Here is a 17,612-nt window from a genome sequence, read left to right on the forward strand (position 1 = left end):
AAACAATTTTGATAATATTTCCTGGAATTACTTGTTACAAGTACTAGTGAAAATGGACTTCATTAAAAATATTATTCGGGTGATAAAGACAATCTGTTCAGTCCAAAAGGCTCAGATTTTAGTAAATGGTAACACAACAAAAGCAATTGAAATACAAAATGGGACCAGACACAGTTCTCCCCTCTCACCATTACTGTTTATTTTGACATTGGAAATACTACTGAGAAATATCAGACAAGATGACAGAATCTATGATGTGAGAGTTAAAAAAAGATTAGTGTAAAGTGAGAGCTTATATGAATGATCTTGTGATAATGATATAAAACCCACTGGCCTCAATGAAAGCTCTTTTTGGGGGGGGATTAAAGTGTTTGGGACATGCTCTGAGTTTAAAGTAAACAGACAAAACAAAATTGCTGAGTAAACATATGACTTCAGAAGAGAACAATGAGCTAATTGTCCTTTACATTTTAAAATGGAAAAAAAAGGATTAAATATTTGACAATTGCAATTAGTAAGAATAACAAATTGTTATAAAAAAATAAATAATAGATTGTTATTTTATAACAATTATGAAAACATCTGGAAAGAAATTAAAAGGGATAAAGGGCCGGAACGGACTGGCAAGTTAATCTGCCTGCTGGCCAGCTTGGGAACATGGTGCTTACACGCCACACACTCCCAAGACATCTGGAAGACGCCCAGAAGCCGGCCAGCCAATCACACAGGTGCAGCTTCAGGATGCTCCAGGGGCGAAGTTGCCCTGGGTTTGTGGCCAAGCCGCTTAAGGTGGCTTTTTACCAGTCAAAATAGGAATGGATCTTTTCTGCTCCTATTTGGGCTGGTATCGGGGTGCATTGGGGCCACAGCATGTGGTTGCTGTGGCTCTGAAGTGACCAGTTCTGGGGCAGCCCCAATCCACCCTTTTTAGACCTTCTGTTTCAGCCCTTAAAAACAGGGAAAGTTAAATACATCCCTTTTAGGCAGAATTGCAGTAATAAAAATGTTTTGCCAAGCCTTTTATTTCTGTTTCAAACAATCCATGTTATATTGTTCAATGGCAGAAAGAGATTTTTACATTTGCCTAGCAGACAAAGAAATTCAGAATAAAATTTGTAACACAGTAAGATGCTACGGAAAGATGTGGCTTGGGCAGCCCTAATGTCAAATTGTACTATGAGGCCTCTTGTTTTGTATAGTTGAAGGTATGGATATTGCTTAGAGATGTGAGACTCTTGGAACTTAAAAGCCATAATTTAAGATTTGGTTTGCATGGTTTTATTTAGTATGATAAAATCAAAGTACAAGCTGAATTTTTAAAATCACTATTAGAATGGTTCTCATACAAAGTTCATACAGGTATGAACAGATACTTTTTCCTGAGATAATATTAGCCACTTCACTGCAGGAAGCTTTTCTTTTTTTAAAGGAAAGAATGGATTAAAAATTGGAGATGCTTGTTTTATGATGTTCTTTTGTACTCTGCATGGGAGAGTTGAAACTTGAAATCAAGAGAAAAGATTCTTAAGGAAGGAAAGTTTGCTTATAATAGTAAGCAAAGTCTGGGAATGGCTTATAGTTATAAGCAAGATTGGCTTACAACTTCAGGACAGATCAAGAGAAATGCAGATTGGGATAGTTGGGGCATATGCGATTATTCAGGGAAACTTTTCCGCCGAGATGCCTTGGAAGCGATTTGATGCCTATCCTGGTTTTAGGTCACTCTCAGATGAATTAGTGTAGTTATCCACACTTCAGTGTTCAATGAATACTTTAAGAACTTTTACCAAGACACTAATCCCACGCAGAAAGAAGAATTTAGCTTAGACTGCTTAAAGCAAAATTTAAAAAAAATCTGGCACATAAAATATAGCTAGTCTAATAAGCATGAAAAATTGAGTTAATGTGCAATAACGATCCTAATGCATTAATGTGATAGCAATTTCAGAAATTTAATTGACAAGATAGTTTAATGAAGTATAGGATGTTAAATTTGTCATTCATCATAAGTCTTACTAAACACCATTTTGCTAACGACAGACTAAATCTGGTGTGTGTGTGAAATAGGAAGATTTACCTTGACAAGCCATTATATATTCCCATTATTTCTTCTACACACTGTTTTGTCCACTAAGACCAACGGCAGACATCACAATAATTATCTGTACAATTATCTCTACACAATTTTGAACACTAAATCAAATCAGCCCAATAATCACTTGTAGTATGTGAGTTTAACAACCACACACTCTTTTGGAAGTCTTAATAAGTAAATATTGTATGGTAGGGGAAGCTTAGCAAGCTTTTAGTAGGCCAACTTCAGTTTGTTGCTTCTCATTGTACAGGCCAGTCTACATTTTTGTTTGTTTTGTTTTTATTTAGAATACCCTGCTTTTCAGCCACTAAAGCTTTCAGAACAGCTTATACATTGTTATTTTGACAGTTCCCAGCCCTCAGGCTTACAATCTAAATAAGACATGACACATAAGGGAAAGGGAATGGCAGTGAGGGAGAATATGAAGACCAACAGAGCTTCTCTCATTCTGAGGCCCGGACTGTGGCAGTTGGGATGGAGAGAGGGCCTTTCATCTTCTTCTGGGCCTAGGCATGATGGAGCATCTTCACTCTTTTCTCCTGGCGAGTAAAATAATATCAGAATTTCCACACAGGATCCTGTTCCTTGTGCATTAGTTGTTCACTTGGTAGGTAACTCAGTATGATATTAAGCTAGTTTTGGGTAGCAGCATTTGGCATGAGCTCATCTGAAGATCTATTTCTTAAGATTCTAGCAAGCATTAAATGTTCGCTTTCCACTGTTTTCCACTGACATCTGAGGATCTGGAGCGTTAACTATCTCAGAGCTCTTTAAAATGGGAGATGACTGATCACTGTCCTTCTCATAACATACTATCTTATATTCTTTGTCATCACATTTGGCACATAGGAATTTAATCAAGTACATAAAATCACAACTCTCCTTCTCACTCTCATTGATCATTTCAATTTCTCAAAAGGTCAGTCTCTCCAGCCTGTCTGCTTTGACTATGTGTCCTTGCTGGTGAGCTTGGCTAGTCAGTTCATCTGATACTAGGAAAGACTACTACTAGTTCTCTCAGGAGTCTTGGTGGATTCAGATACATCTGCCTCCACACTGGGCCAGACTTTGAGATCATGCATGCCTTGGCAAAACATGCCATATGTTCCCAAAAGCAAGACTTTTTACCACATGGGTACTGCTTCACCAGGTCCACAAACATCCCATATCATGACAGCCACCTGAGCATTCTTAGGCAAGTCTGAGTACTTCACTGGCAGTTTGAATCATTTGTACCACTTCCACTTAGTTCTGAAAGCTTTGTAGGATGTCCAAGTGGGAAGAATGAGGATCTTCCCCTCTGTAAAGACTTGGCAGGTCACAAGTAAGTCAGAACAGGTTTGCTGATGCAACTCCAAATACTTCAGAATGGGTTTTTCCCAAACAGGTTTATAGTTCTTCTGCTCTCTTTTCAATTCCAAGCTTCCTATCTTGTACTGCACACCGATGCCTAGATCACAGATCATATATAACAGACTTTTTCTGCTTCCCACATGGCAGCTGCTCCACTCTTGCATCTCTGGCAGCTTATGTACATGCTCCTTTCATGGTAGCATCAATCATCACTGCACATTTTTAAAAATCCATTCCAAAATCATTATAGCTTTTCTCCAGTAGGCAGTTTTACAGGAAGGACAAAGTGAAGAACAGATGAAGGTAAAGCCCCACCATATCATTGCCAAACTCTGTCAACAGAACCACCACTTCTCTTGCCTCTGGAAGAGCCATCAGGTATTCTTCTGAGGGCCGCCCTTGGGTCTCCAGCTGCAAACGTCCATTGTATAATAATCACACATTACATCTGGAGCAATCTGGGTCATGTTTATGGTCTCTGCTGCTGGTCAGAGCTCTATGGATTTTATTCATGGTAACAGCTACACAATGGGGGGAAACCAGCCATATGCTTCTGCCATGGATGAATTCTGTGGCAAACTAAGGACCATTTATGACTCTTAAGATCTGTATAGTTAATTCAAAGTCCAGTTGGTAGGCTGCTGAAGTTTGGAACTGAAATTGTATCTTGCGAGAGCTTAAATAGCCTCACTGACTTTCTCTTTCTGAGTTCAATTCAAGATGCTGGTATTTATCTTTAAAACCTTATATGTCTTAGGACCAAGAATCATCTGTCTCTGTCAGTCTGCTGGTATGCTAAAATCCTCCAGATACCCTCAGCATCCAAGGAGAGAACTTTCTTAGCAGTGTTGGTGTCTTGGTTATGGAAAGCACTGCTCTGGTCTGCATTTCATAGTGCTCATTTTCACTTTCCCAAACCATTTAATGTCTTTATTCCCTTTAAAATCAAGTTATTTTATTTGTAAATGCTGCTTCTCATTTTTATACTGTGGATTAAAAAAACAAACTACAGCCAGCCCTCCACATCCGTAAGGATGAGGGGTGCAGGACCCCCATAAAAGTGAAAAAGTATGTGAATACACTGGAGGTTGTGAAATGGCACCTGGGAGGATCCCTGGAGAGGAAATACAAAGAATGCGTACCTGGTGGAGAGGCTACATGACTCCTGCCCCATCCTAAAGGCTGGGGCCATCATGTGTGCATTAAAAGTGAAGACCCACATTATGAGAGGAAATGGGGGATGAGCCATCACAGTGCTTTAGGAGGCAGTTGGCTGTGGCTATCCCTGGTGCTCTGCCTCCCCCAGCCCTCAAGCCCAACACTGCATTCACACAACCATGTGGGGCTGTGTGCAGATTAATACAAATATTAATCTGCACACAACAATGCCAACCACCTTCCGAAGCCTGTTGTTCTGTGGTCTGTACACAGCAATACTCCCTTTCCAGCACCCATCTTTTTCACCTTCCTTCTCTCCTCAGTGAGGCATGCTTGCCTCTGCGTGTCTGAAACGGGGAAAGAGTTGCTGGACTTCTTTTTGACAACCCTGCTCCCATGCTCCTCTTCTCCCCACCACCTATTGGCAGTTAAAGTGGTGTCAAAGTGCATTAATTCTACAGTATAGATCCACCTTAAGCCACAACGAGAAAGAGTTTGAAGTGTGCAATAATTCTGTCTTAATAGCAACATGTCATTTTTAATGTGATTTGTAGTTAACTGTTATAGAACCAAACAACATTTCCAGTCCAGTAGAATTTATTTTAATCCAAGCATTTGTCTATCTCCTCTTAGCCCACCAGGGCTCCTGAGATGTTGCTGTTGTTCTTTCTTGATGTATACAGCAAACAAAAACACATAAGACAAGTAAAAATACCCTTAAGAGAGACTATGGGGCAGAACAGGTGAGGAGACAAAAGCGGCTCAAATGTTCTTTTTCTGAAAGTGGTTCGAAACCCCGCTGACTGCATGGGCCACTCCCACGGCCCAACCGCACAGCACAGTGTCAAGTTACACCACTGAATAATTTTTTTGTCTCCTCCCACCATCCGTGCACACCATCACACAAACATACTGCCAGCGACTGCCTGCTGCCTAGATGCCATCCCGATGGATGGCTGCCATTTTGAATGGCCACACAGTTGCACCTGTGATCCTCCCCCAGGACAGGGCATTGGAGCATCGGTATGCCCAATAAAACACTGGCAAAGCAGTCATGCTCCCCTACATGCCCCTTTCACCCCATGCCCTCTCTTGATCTGTCTTTTTTGTGTATGTTGTTAATACATCCATTGGAGGTGTCACACTTTTGCTTTTTTGCACTGGAACTCCGACCACTTGGATACAGCAGCTCCACCCTTTTTAAATTTGCATCTGCACCAGTGCATTTATATGCAGCTTTAGGGTTAGGATAGATCACTCCTTTAGAACTGTTCTGGCAACAGGGCCTTTATATGTATGGTTGAAGATACACATTTTCTGGGCTAAATTGGAATATTGGGAGTGGACTGTAACTTCAATCCAGTTTCTGCAGGCCTTGGAGGTGTGCATCATCTGAACACCCCACCTTCAAAGAGGTTTGAAATAACTTTATATAGCCTGCGTGTTTCTCCCCTAAAATAGCCTTTTATTTTTTAAAAAAAGTTTTAACAAACCACAGACAGACCTAAAACAATATATAAAGCCACCCCAATTTTAAGGACAAGGCTTGTCAAAACAGTACAGTCTTGGTCACCTTATGGAAGGTCAAGAAGGATGGAACCAACCTGACTTCCTTTGGGAAGAATCTCTACTGCCTGGGTGTTGTTAGGTGCCTTTAAGTTGACTCTGACATATGCTGGGGCGCTTTCTTGCCAAGATTAATCCAGAGGAGGTTTGCCAGCACCAGGCTTCCTCTTAGAATGAAAGAATACGACTTGCCCCAGGTCACCCAGTTGATTTCTGTGGCTGAGCAGGAATTTAAACCTTGATCTCCCAGAGTCCTAGTGCCACACTCATACCACTATATCATACTGGTTCTGGGGTCCTGCTACAGATTCAAATTATTTCTACCATTACTATGGTAGCTAAGACATGGCAAACGTGACTAATTTGGGTTTTGTTGATCTAGTTCACAGGTAAACTCATGGTAAAATCTGCTAAATTTCTTCAAGTGAATATCTGGAACCAAAATTACAAGGGGGTGCAGTGTGGAAAGAAAAACAAATACAACAGGTTCAAACAATCTGAAATGCCTAATTTTGGATCACTGATTTTCCTTTTGAAATGAATTTTGAATTGATTTGTCCTTTTGAAATGTTATTGTACTTTTTAAGTACAGTAAGATCGCTCCAGGAGAACATGGAGTAAATCTCTGTTGCACTTGTATCTATATTAAGCTTACATAGAAAAGGTCACATTTATAATCTGATCCACATTTATAGCTCATACTTAGGGGCAAGCATGAACTTTCAATGAATGAAATACAATCCATGTGATAAAAGGTCTCTTGTTAGAGTCACTGGGGAATTAAAACTCTTATATTAAAATTAAACTATGACCATTGTTTGAATAGTCTAATGTGCTTAACAACTTGCAGGATTAAGTATCTGTACAGGAAAAGAAATAACAGATTTTGCCATTTAATACAAATACCTTTGAAACTTCCGTTAATGCAAAAACCTTGAAACTACAAGAAGCAGCTTTTGCTTCACAAGCTTATAAGCATTTGTTAATTTCACCGAGGAGTTCCCAGTATAGAATGGGTGGAGAGCCTGTGGCCCTCTAGATGTTATTCAGAAAGCTGTCCTCAAAGAGAGAACTGTTATATTTCCCAATTACTCAGAATACTTTAAAAAACCTACTCCAAGAAATTTTCAGTCTGTTTTTTGTTTGGTTTGGTTGTTGTTGTTTTGCTACCATCACAGGAAAATAAGGAGAAAACACCTGATGCATGCACAAACACATTATAAAAAATTGGCTACAAGTGAATTCAGGATAAATCTGAACCCTTTTCACCATAACCTGCACAATTTAACTTACCCGGCAGTGCAAACATTTTGACTATACACACAAATGAATTACATTTAACAAGAGAACATGATGAAAAAGCCCGCCGTAGCTGGCATGCATCAATAAATATTTTAGACTGCAACCCAAAATAAGACTTGCTAGGGAGTAAGACCCATTTAACAGAGTGAGATTTACTTCCAAATACACATGTATGAGATTGGCCAACCTTCTGTGAAGAGGAATGCTTTTTTAAGAAAAAAAGACAAAGAAACACAATCTGAAGTTATGTCTCATCTTTATGTTCTGATGTGCCACATAAATATAACCACCAGATTTAATGAAACTTACAATCTAAGTTGTGTAATGTAATATATAACCAGCTGTAGTAGGATTATAAAGACAATAGTCCTATATATCTGAGTCCTAATGAACCCAATTAAGTAGAAGTTAGGATTTTACCACTGAATTAGGAACAATAGGGTAGCATGTTTCAGTGAAATATACTAATTTAATACAGAATATGAAAGAGAGAAAGTATGTAAGTCGGTGTGATGTAGTGCTTTGAGCACTGAAGTATGACTCTGGGTTTAATCTCTACTCAGCCATGGAAACCTGCTGGGTGCCCTTGGATGAGTGACACATTCTGAGCCCCAGAATACTCTGTGATAGATTCATCTTAGGGTCACCATAAACTGAAAATGACTTGAGGACACACACAACAACAACAACAATAAAATGTGCATTGAATATATGTTACCTTACTAGAGTTGCTTCTGATAGCATTCATTTTTTCAAAGTGAACCAACTGCTTATACATTAAAATATGAGTAAGGGGCACAATAACTTCCTGGTAAACATTCCCTGCAATTCTTCTTTGAATCAGTGGCATATTTCAACAAATGCAAAGGTATTATTCAGGACTCAGTGTGCATGTCTGTGTGGTAGACATGAATATTCTAATAAAATATGATCTCTGTGAATTATTTCTGACAGCTGTGTCCTGCATGTCGCCTTCAGACAGTACACTTAAGGCCATGGGTTTTTTAAACAACAATCTTAAACCAAACCTTCCCCATCCCAGAAGTACATATTAAATCCAGCATTTAAAAAAACATGAAAATTAGTTTAGTTTTGAGCTCCAGTTATTATCTACAAATGCAGAACCCCAATTTTTATGATCCTCTGCTGCAAAAATGAACTGGAAATCTCAAAAAAGTTTCCAATATGGAAGTCCATGTTATTGTTATATTTTTAATAGGCCAACCAAACCAATACAAAAACAAAACAAAAAACCAACACCGACTCTCAGTTACCTTTATATGAATTTTAGAATTTTTCTTACAGTCAACGTGGCCACCCCAGTATTTAAATAGAGGGGGAAATCCTTGTGAATCTAGCCAATAGAAAAGACAGCAAGAAGCACATCAATGTTCAGGGTAAGAGCACTGCCTTATGTTTTTTTCCTCATTTTTTAGACCTGGTGTTTTATCTGCAGTTAATACTTACTCTATCATACCTAATGGCATCACAAGGGACTGCCTCTTGTAACATTACCCTTGCTATATCATCAGGGCACACCTCTTGTGACACCACAAATCCTTGTCCCAAGTTCTCTTTGGTGCTGAAATCTCAGACTCTAAGATAGTATTCATTTGGCAACTCTACCTGACACTAGCAGAACCTAAGTCACTTCTGGTTCATCATCTGGGAAACTGAGAGGAGACATAGTTGCAAGGCAAGGACCTGCAGACACATCATGCTAGAGAAGTCACCAGCCTGAAAAATTGGAGAGGTATTGCCAATTAGTGGGAAGCAGGATCTACTGGTAGATCCTGGATGTTTTGCAGTATATCACCAAAGGTTTCCAACTCTAACTGCAATGACTTAAGAAAGTTCATCTTGCTAAATTAGGCCACTCAGAAGGAACATTTGGGGGAGAAAACCAGATCCTACTGTATGTGGAAGTACTTAAGAATCAGGTTTTAAAAACAAATTCCTGGCCTAACCAAGTGAGCTCACAGGCATCTCATTCATTCATTTTTTACATATGTCCATGCTGTAGCTGGTCCTCGCTGATTGTTGTTGTTGTGTGCCTCCAAGTCATTTTTTACTTACCCTAAGGGAAATCTATCACAGGGTGTTCTTGGCAAGTTTCTTCAGAGAGGGTTTGCTATTGCCATCCTCTGAGGCTGAGAGAGTGTGACTTGTCTACAGTCACCCAGTGGGTTTTGATGCTCAAGCTGGGAATCAAACCCTGATCTCTAGAGTCATAGTCCAGTGCTCAAACCACTACAATAGACCAGTAAAAAACAAGGCAGATCTGCAAGCCTGACATTTGCCTAGTGGCTTGCATGTACATTCTACCAAACCAGATGGACTTATCTAACCATAAGGCAGTCTCTTAGGGTCTAAATTCTAAAAGCCATCTAAAGAGCAATCCCACAACTTGCTCCTCCAGAAGCTTAAGGCTTGAAACAGGCTGTGTTAGTCTCATTGCCTGGACATGCCCTTCTGTGCTCTGCTATGCTACAGTGTAATCCACCCCTGCAGGAGTATGTGGTGACAACACTATTGTGAGGCAGACTAAGGTGCCCACAACAGCAGCTTCTCAGCTAATCTCCCTGAGTCACCAGCAGTTCCCTACTATTAGAGGTCAGAGCTGTGCATGCTACACTGCCTGTGCTGGGACCCCCAAACTAGCCTGTTGCATCTGCTGTGGTGGAGGGTACTATCCTGTCACCAGTACAAAAGTAAGATTTTGCTGGCAATCCAGCCAATCTCTGTATATGGCATGGGAAGGCGCTGCCAGTCTGTTTTTCACCATATCTTGGGCCAATCCTGGGAAGATACATCACTGCAGAGGTTCACACGAAGACTGCAAATATGAGAAATGGTTTGAGGGAGACTTAGATTTGAATTTTCACTTTCACTGTGTGATCTGGGCACTACTGTTTCTAAACAAACAATCTAGCAGAGGATTTGTTGTCAAGCCAGGGAGGAAAAAAGGAGGAGAACCATGTACACCACTCTGTGCTCCTTAGAGAAACAAAAAGATAACAAAGTACATGGGGATTTATTATGCTGCTAAATTAGACATATGCGTTTTCATTAGTGAATTTTAAATTTCCATTTGCCAAACTGTAAATGAAGGACAGTAAAGGATAGCATCCATACCCTTGAGAATTATATTTGTACTTCTTACTTTAGTATCTTTTGGATGGAATATTTAAACTCTCTCTGACCTTTGTGGTTAGCACATGTGCAATGTAACCTTAAGTTGCTTTAGGTGTGCCCAGATCCTTGGAAAGCAACAGCTCTCAGTGCACTCAACTAGGCGTACAGGTCTCTTTAATGCACTGATTCAACACAAATCAACTTTTGAACCAATCCTATTCACAGTTTAGTATGGCTGGAAGGAGCTGAGTGGAGCAAAAGAGCAACTTACGTTATGTGCATGAGTACCACTAATGAGTTAGGGACCTTTAAACACTAAACAGTTAGAGCAGTATGATTCCACTTTAAATACAAAAGCTATGGAACCACAAGGTTTGGAAACATGAGGTACAGTGGGCCATCCACATTCACTGGAGTTAGGGATACAAGATCCCTGTGAAAGTGGAAAAACTGTTTTATTTTGTTTACCTGAGAGAACACTTCTCTAGCCATTTGTAGGTCCTCCAGTGCAACTCTATTGTCATCATCTGATAAATGCTGACCACAGAATTGGACTAGAGGACCTACAAATGCCTAGAGAAGTGTTCTTTTTAGGAATCTCTAAGTCCTCCAGCACGGTTTCTGCAGACACTGCCCACAGAGTTGAGCTGGAGGATCCAGAGATTCCTAAAAAAGAACATATGGATCAAATCCACGAATAATCAAACTCACAAAAGTCAAAGTCACAGTTGTGGAGGACTGATCATATTTAGAATTCTAGACAGATAACACAGCCTAGAAGCTCCAAGAGATGCAGCCATAGCAGTTGAAGTAGAATTATAGTGCTACAACTCAGGCAACTCTTGTTAACAGTGCTGCTCAAGGCCTATGGACATCACTCAGGCAAGCAAATTACAGTGAGCCCTTGTTATCCCACCGGGGTTTGGTTCCAGAACCCTCTGTGGATAACAAAATCCGTGGATGCTCAAGTCCCATTAAATTAATTAATTAATTAATTAATTAATTTAATGGGACTTGAGCATCCACGGATTGTAATTAATTAATATTATTATTATTATTAACCTTTATTTGTGAAGCGCTGTAAATTTACACAGCGCTGTATACAATGGCATTGTAAAATGGTGCCCCTTACATAAAATGGCAAAATCAAGGTTTGCTATTTGGAACGTATACTTTTTTTTGAATATTTTCAAGCCGTGGATGTTTGAATCTGTGCATTAAAAAATCCATGGATAAGGAGGGCTGACTGTACATCTTGATGGAGGATGGCAATGGCAAGAAAACCCTAGGATAGGGTTGCCATTCAGTCAAAAATGACTTGGAAGCACACAACAAAAACAACAGTGTGTCCATATGCACACATCTAATTTTCCTTTCTTTTCAGAGATTAAAATTAATAACCATACCTTTGCATACACATTGGTTTCCATTCATTTTGTAGCACTTATTATTACTGTGAAAATATCCCATTTTGCCCCCAAAATTGGGGCACAAAGCAGCTTACAAATTAAAAAAGCAATACAGTACGTACAGTTAAACCATGCAAAAGTGGGCATGACAATAGAGCTACACTAGTATAGCATTAATACTAGTTAATACTCAAATACACAAAGAAATCTAAAGCTGTTTTTTAAAGACAGTCTTTTACAAAAGTTCTTGAAACTGGGTGGAAGTAAGCAAAGGCATTTTGAAGGTTTGGCTCTTTTATTTTTCTCTTTTTCTTTTTTTGAGGGTGTGTGTTTACATTAAATGGGTGGATTTTTACATTTGCTTCTTCCACCCATTCCCTTCCTACACTTTCTAGAGGGCAGTCTATGTGCTCAAAGTTAGTCAGTGGCCACAGCTGATAAGGAATACGAAGAGCTTTAGCCGCAGCTGGCGGGGAGAGATTCTGGACTCAGCCCTCCACCTGGGCTGTATCCACACTGCAGAAATAAATCCAGTTTGACACCACTTTAACTGCCATGGTTCTATGCTATAGAATGCTACAACAAAGCACCATTCCCAGAATTTCATAGCATGGAGCCAAGGCAGTTAAAATGTTGTCAAACTAGATCATTTCTGCAGTACGGATGCAGGCCTGGTTGAGAGTCCCAGGAAAGAAAGGCCCAGTCCACATTGCAGAAATAATCCAGTTTGACACTACTTTAACTGCTCTGGCTCTGTGGTATAGAAAAAGTAGTTATAAGGTAGCCTCACTCGTCTTACAGGATGAAGTAGGAATTATCTGGGAGACATTTAACATTTAAGAGTTTTGTGGCAAACTGGAATACACTGTTAATCTTCAGCCATGGAACGCTACTTAATACAGGTCCAAAACACACTGCAGAAATAATCCAGTTTGAGAATGCTTTAGCTGTCCTGGCTCAGTGCTAAGGAATCCTGGGAATTGTAGTTTATTGTGGCACCAGAGCTCTCTGACAGAGAAAGCTAAATGCCCCACAGAATGAGTGTTCCCAGAATTCCCTAGCATTGAACCAGAGCGGTTAAAGCCATCCCAAACTGGATTATTTCTGCAGTGTGGATTGGCCCAAAGTCTCCCAAAATTCCACACATTGACTTAAAAAATTAAAGAGGATGCTGGTGACCTCCATGGGAGGAAGAGACTGAAGAAGCAGAGCGAGAAACAGGTGAAGAAGAAGAGGAGGAGGAGGAGGAGGAAAAGCAGCATTAAAAGGCAACTGACAACATTAGACAAAGTTACTTTTGGAACCTGCCACTTCCAAACTCTGCTGGGCAAGGCTGAAAGTGACTGACAGCCCCCCCAAATCACTTTTCTTTGCTATAACCCCAACAAAGCGGAGCAGAATTTTCCCCTGGGAGGGGTGACCAGATGTCCTCACCCAAAGGAGGACAAAATGTAGGACATTCAAGCTATAGGATGTTCCAAAAGAAAAGCTCAAAACACTAACATACATCTAAACTCATGCTGCTTAGTCCTGCTCAAAATGGAGGACACTTTGGCATTCCTCCTGGAGTACAAAAAATGGAAGCTAAAAACACTGCTATCAATATAAATTCACGCTGCTTAGTCCTGCTCAAAATGGAGGACACTCTGGAATTCCTCCTGGAGTGTATTATTATTATTGTTAGACTATTTATATTTTAGACTATTTATACCCTGCTCTTCAGCCACAGAGGCTCTCAGAGCAGCTTACAAAATGGTTATAAATATAAATACATGCTTCTTGAGTCCTGCTCAAAATGGAGGACGCTTTGGAACTGATAGAAAAACAGAAGCTAAAAACACTGCTGTAAATCCAAATACGTGCTTCTTAAGCCTGCTCAAAACGGAGGACACTCTGCAATTTCTCCTGGATTAGAGGCTACAAAAAAACCCCTACTATAAATACAAAGCCATGCTGCTTAGTCCTGCTCAAAATGGAACTCCTTCTGCTCTGCCATAAAGAGAAAAGCCCTGCTTCTGACTCCTGCTGAGAATGGAGGAGGCTCAGGAGGAGGCAGAAGGCTGAAAGGCGGCGCAGGTCCTGGGAAAGGAGGACGCTTGGGGAAAGGGCCCCTCCAAGTCCTCCACCGGGAACAAAGGAGCCAAGTTGGGTTTACCCTCCGCCTCCATCCTTCTCCGCCCAGGTGCGTCTCTCTCTGCAGGCAGCGCTCTGCTTCTCTCTCGCAGAAGGGCCCCAGCAGCGCTGAAGCCCCAGCAAATGGCCGCAGGTGGCTAAGGAGCCGGAGGGCCAGAGAGCAACAAGGAGCCTCAACTGGGGGCCTCCATCCATCCACACACAGAGCCCGCCCTGGCTCCGCCTCCGGCTATAAATACCCTCCCGCGCCTGGAGCTGAGCTCAAAGAGGGTCAGGCTGAGGTGATACAGGAGGAGAGGCCCCTCAGTCAGGAGGAGCCAAAGAGGGGGGAAGACTAGAGGGGCCTTGGGTATCCAGCTATTCCCTCAGTCTATTTATACATACCCTGCTCTTTGGGAAGGCCCTCCAATGGTTAAGTCAGACACTTCCCTGCCCTCAGGCTTAGAATTATAGCTAGAAGAGACCCCCCCCAGCAAAGGCCACCCAGTCCAACCCCATTCTGCCATGCAGGAATACACAGACTCAAAGCACACACACCCCTCCCACCAAATGGTTATCCAGCCTCTGTTTAAAGACTGCCAAAAAAAAGGAGACTCTGCCACATGTGTTCTTTGGTTTTTTTAGGACTTCAGCTCCCAGAATCCCACACTATTGGCCAACATGGCTAAGGCTTCTGGGAGCTGAAGTCCAATCTCTCTCAAAGGGCACCGTTTGGGGACTGCTGGACAATAGCCCTTACTGTTAAGTTGAGGTGGAATCTCTTTTCCTGCAGCTTGCATTCATTGTCCCCGGGTCCTAGTCTCTGGAGCAGCAGAAAACAAGCTTGCTCCCTCCTCAACATGACATCCCTTCAGATATTTAAACAGGGCTATCATATCACCTCTTAACCTTCTCTTCTTCAGGCTGAACATGCCCAGCAGCCTAAGTCGTTCCTCATAGGGCTTCATGGTTTCCAGATCCTTCACCATTTTAGTCGCCCTCCCTTGGACACACTCCAGTTTCTCAACATCCTTTCTGAATTGTGATGCCCAGAACTGGACACAATATTTCAGTTGGGGCCTGACCAAAGCAGAACAGAATTGAACAATTACTTCTCTTGATCTAAACACTATACTGTACTTCTATTGATGCAGCCTAGAATCACATTGGTCTTTTTGAGCTGCCGCATCACACTGTTGACTCATGTTCAACTTGTAGTTTACCAGGTGGCTTAACCTGTTTACATAGGTTTTCTCCATCTCAGTGGCACCACAAATTATAAACACACATACTATGGGTTTGGTGTTATCTGCCCACAAGCCATCCCTGATTCATGGCAACCCTGTGGATAAGACATCTCCAAACACCCCGTCCTCCATAGGTCTTGCAAATTCATACTTATGACCTCCTTAATAGACTCCATCCACCTCGCATGTAATCTTTCTCTCTTTCTACTATCTTCTAGAAGTGGCATCACTAAAGAGGTGACGCAGCGTGGTCTGCACCAGGTGACACCCCAGAAAAGGGGTGACACCCAGTTGGACCCTCATCCCATGCCATCCTGTCCTTTTCTTCATGAGGAAAAGGATAGGGTGGCAGCAAGGAGGGCTGCGTATGCACTGCCCCAAATGCACTACTCCCCCAAAGCCCCACCCACTGCCTTCTCCATTTCCTAGCATTGTTGTCTTTTTAAATGACTCCTGCCTTTTCATGATGAGGCTAAAGGAGGACATAGTAAGTCACCTTGGCTTCCAGGGAAATTTCTGGCTTAATTTCTGGTCAAGAACCCACTTGTTTGTCCTTTAGCTGTCCATGGTATCCTCAGTGCTCTTCTCCAGCACCACAGCTCAAATGAGTTAATTATCCTCTTGTCTGCTCTCTTCACTGTGCAGCTCTTGCATCCATAATGCATGGTGATGGGGAATACAATGGATTGGACATTTCTAACTTTACAGTGTTCAGTTGAATATCTTTGCACTTTAGGATCTTCTCCAGTTTTTTCACAAATTGCCCTTCCCATTCCTATTGTTCTTCTGATTTCTTGACTGCAGTCTCCATTCTGGTCAATGTTTGATCCAAGGTACAGGAATTCTTTAACTGTTTTAGTTTCTTCATTGACTAAATTGAATTTATATAGTTCCTCTTTGGTCATCATTTTTGTTTTCTTTATAATAATAATAATAATAATAATTGTTTTATTTATATACCGCTATTCCAAAGATCATAGCGGTGAACAGCAAGTAAGCTAATTAGCAAGTAAGCTAATTTGCCCCCCAACAGTCTGGGTACTCATTTTAGCGACCTCGGAAGGATGCAAGCCTGAGTCGAGCTTGGGCCCTTTGCTGGTCTTGAACTCGCAACCTTGTGGTTTCGAGTGAATGGCTGCAGTACAGGCATTTATGTTTAGGAGTAGGCCTGCCTTTGCACTTTCTTCTTTAACTTGCCTTAGTAACTATTCCAAGTCTATGATGCTTTCAGCTAGTAGTGTTGTGTAGTATGTATATCTTAGATAGTTGATATTCATTCCTCCTATCTTTAACCTTTACTCTCTTGAGTCTCTTTGGAAGCAAAATTTTACTAAAGTTTCCTAGACCTAGGCTCAAGCTGCCAACACAATCACCACACAACATGAGGCCATTTCTGCTCATCTCCTTTCCTTTCCCACCTTGGGGCCTGCCAGGGAAAGCGGGAAAGGGGTGGAAGAATAAGGTGGCTATGTTACGCCTGTACACTATCAACCAGAGCCTGCAGGGCAGAAAGAGGCTCCTGCCAATGCCAGTCTTCTTGCACAGTTTCTTCCTTCGTTGCCACTGCCACATTTTAACCTATCCATCAGCCTGTGATAAAAGAGAAATCCAGGATTCACTGCTTCAATTGTCCCAGCCAGCTGGGACAATTTTTAGTTCCTCCAATCCAGGATTTCCCAGGTTTTCTGGGACAAATGGCAACCCTAATCATGTGGGGAAATGGCTTACAAAAGAGAGAAACTGCACTTCATGTTTGTTGTTGGTAATGGCCCACTTCAATTCATGGTGACACCACAAATTAGACATCCCCAAGCCCTTCTGTCCACCACAGCTCTACTTTGGTCCTGCAAGCTCAGTGCTGTGGCCTCCTCTTTTCTGCAATCCTCCAACTTTCCTAGCATTATTGTCTTTTCTAATGAGTCTTGCCTTTTCATGATTTGAAGAAAATACGACAGACTCAATTTAGTCATCTTGGCTTCCAGGGAAAGTTCAGGCTTGATCTGTTCTGGAATCCATTTGTTTGTCTTTGGGGCCATCCTCTGTATCCTCAGCATTCTTCTCCAGGACCATATCTCAAATAAGTTCATTTTCTTTCTTTGCTGACAAGGTTTCACAACCATAGACAGTGATGGGGAATACAGTGGCTTGGGACATCCAAACTTCAATGTTCGGTTTTATATCATTGCACTTTAGGATCTTGTCTTGTTCTTTTATAGATGCCCTTCCCAGTCCTGG

At 41.4% G+C, this 17,612-nt stretch overlaps 1 protein-coding gene across 1 annotated transcript in view; it reads right to left on the bottom strand.

Moving 5' to 3' along the window:
- GADL1 (glutamate decarboxylase like 1) overlaps positions 1-14,345 on the bottom strand; it is a 125,718-nt gene extending 111,373 nt beyond the window's left edge. The window contains 1 exon segment of the mRNA XM_042475562.1: positions 14,174-14,345. Within this exon segment, the coding sequence (XP_042331496.1) occupies positions 14,174-14,186 (13 nt within the window). The 5' untranslated portion in view covers positions 14,187-14,345.
- Between the last annotated feature and the right edge of the window lie 3,267 nt (positions 14,346-17,612).

This window comes from Sceloporus undulatus, chromosome 6 (assembly GCF_019175285.1).
Source record: "Sceloporus undulatus isolate JIND9_A2432 ecotype Alabama chromosome 6, SceUnd_v1.1, whole genome shotgun sequence".
Classification (NCBI taxonomy): Eukaryota; Metazoa; Chordata; class Lepidosauria; order Squamata; family Phrynosomatidae; genus Sceloporus; species Sceloporus undulatus.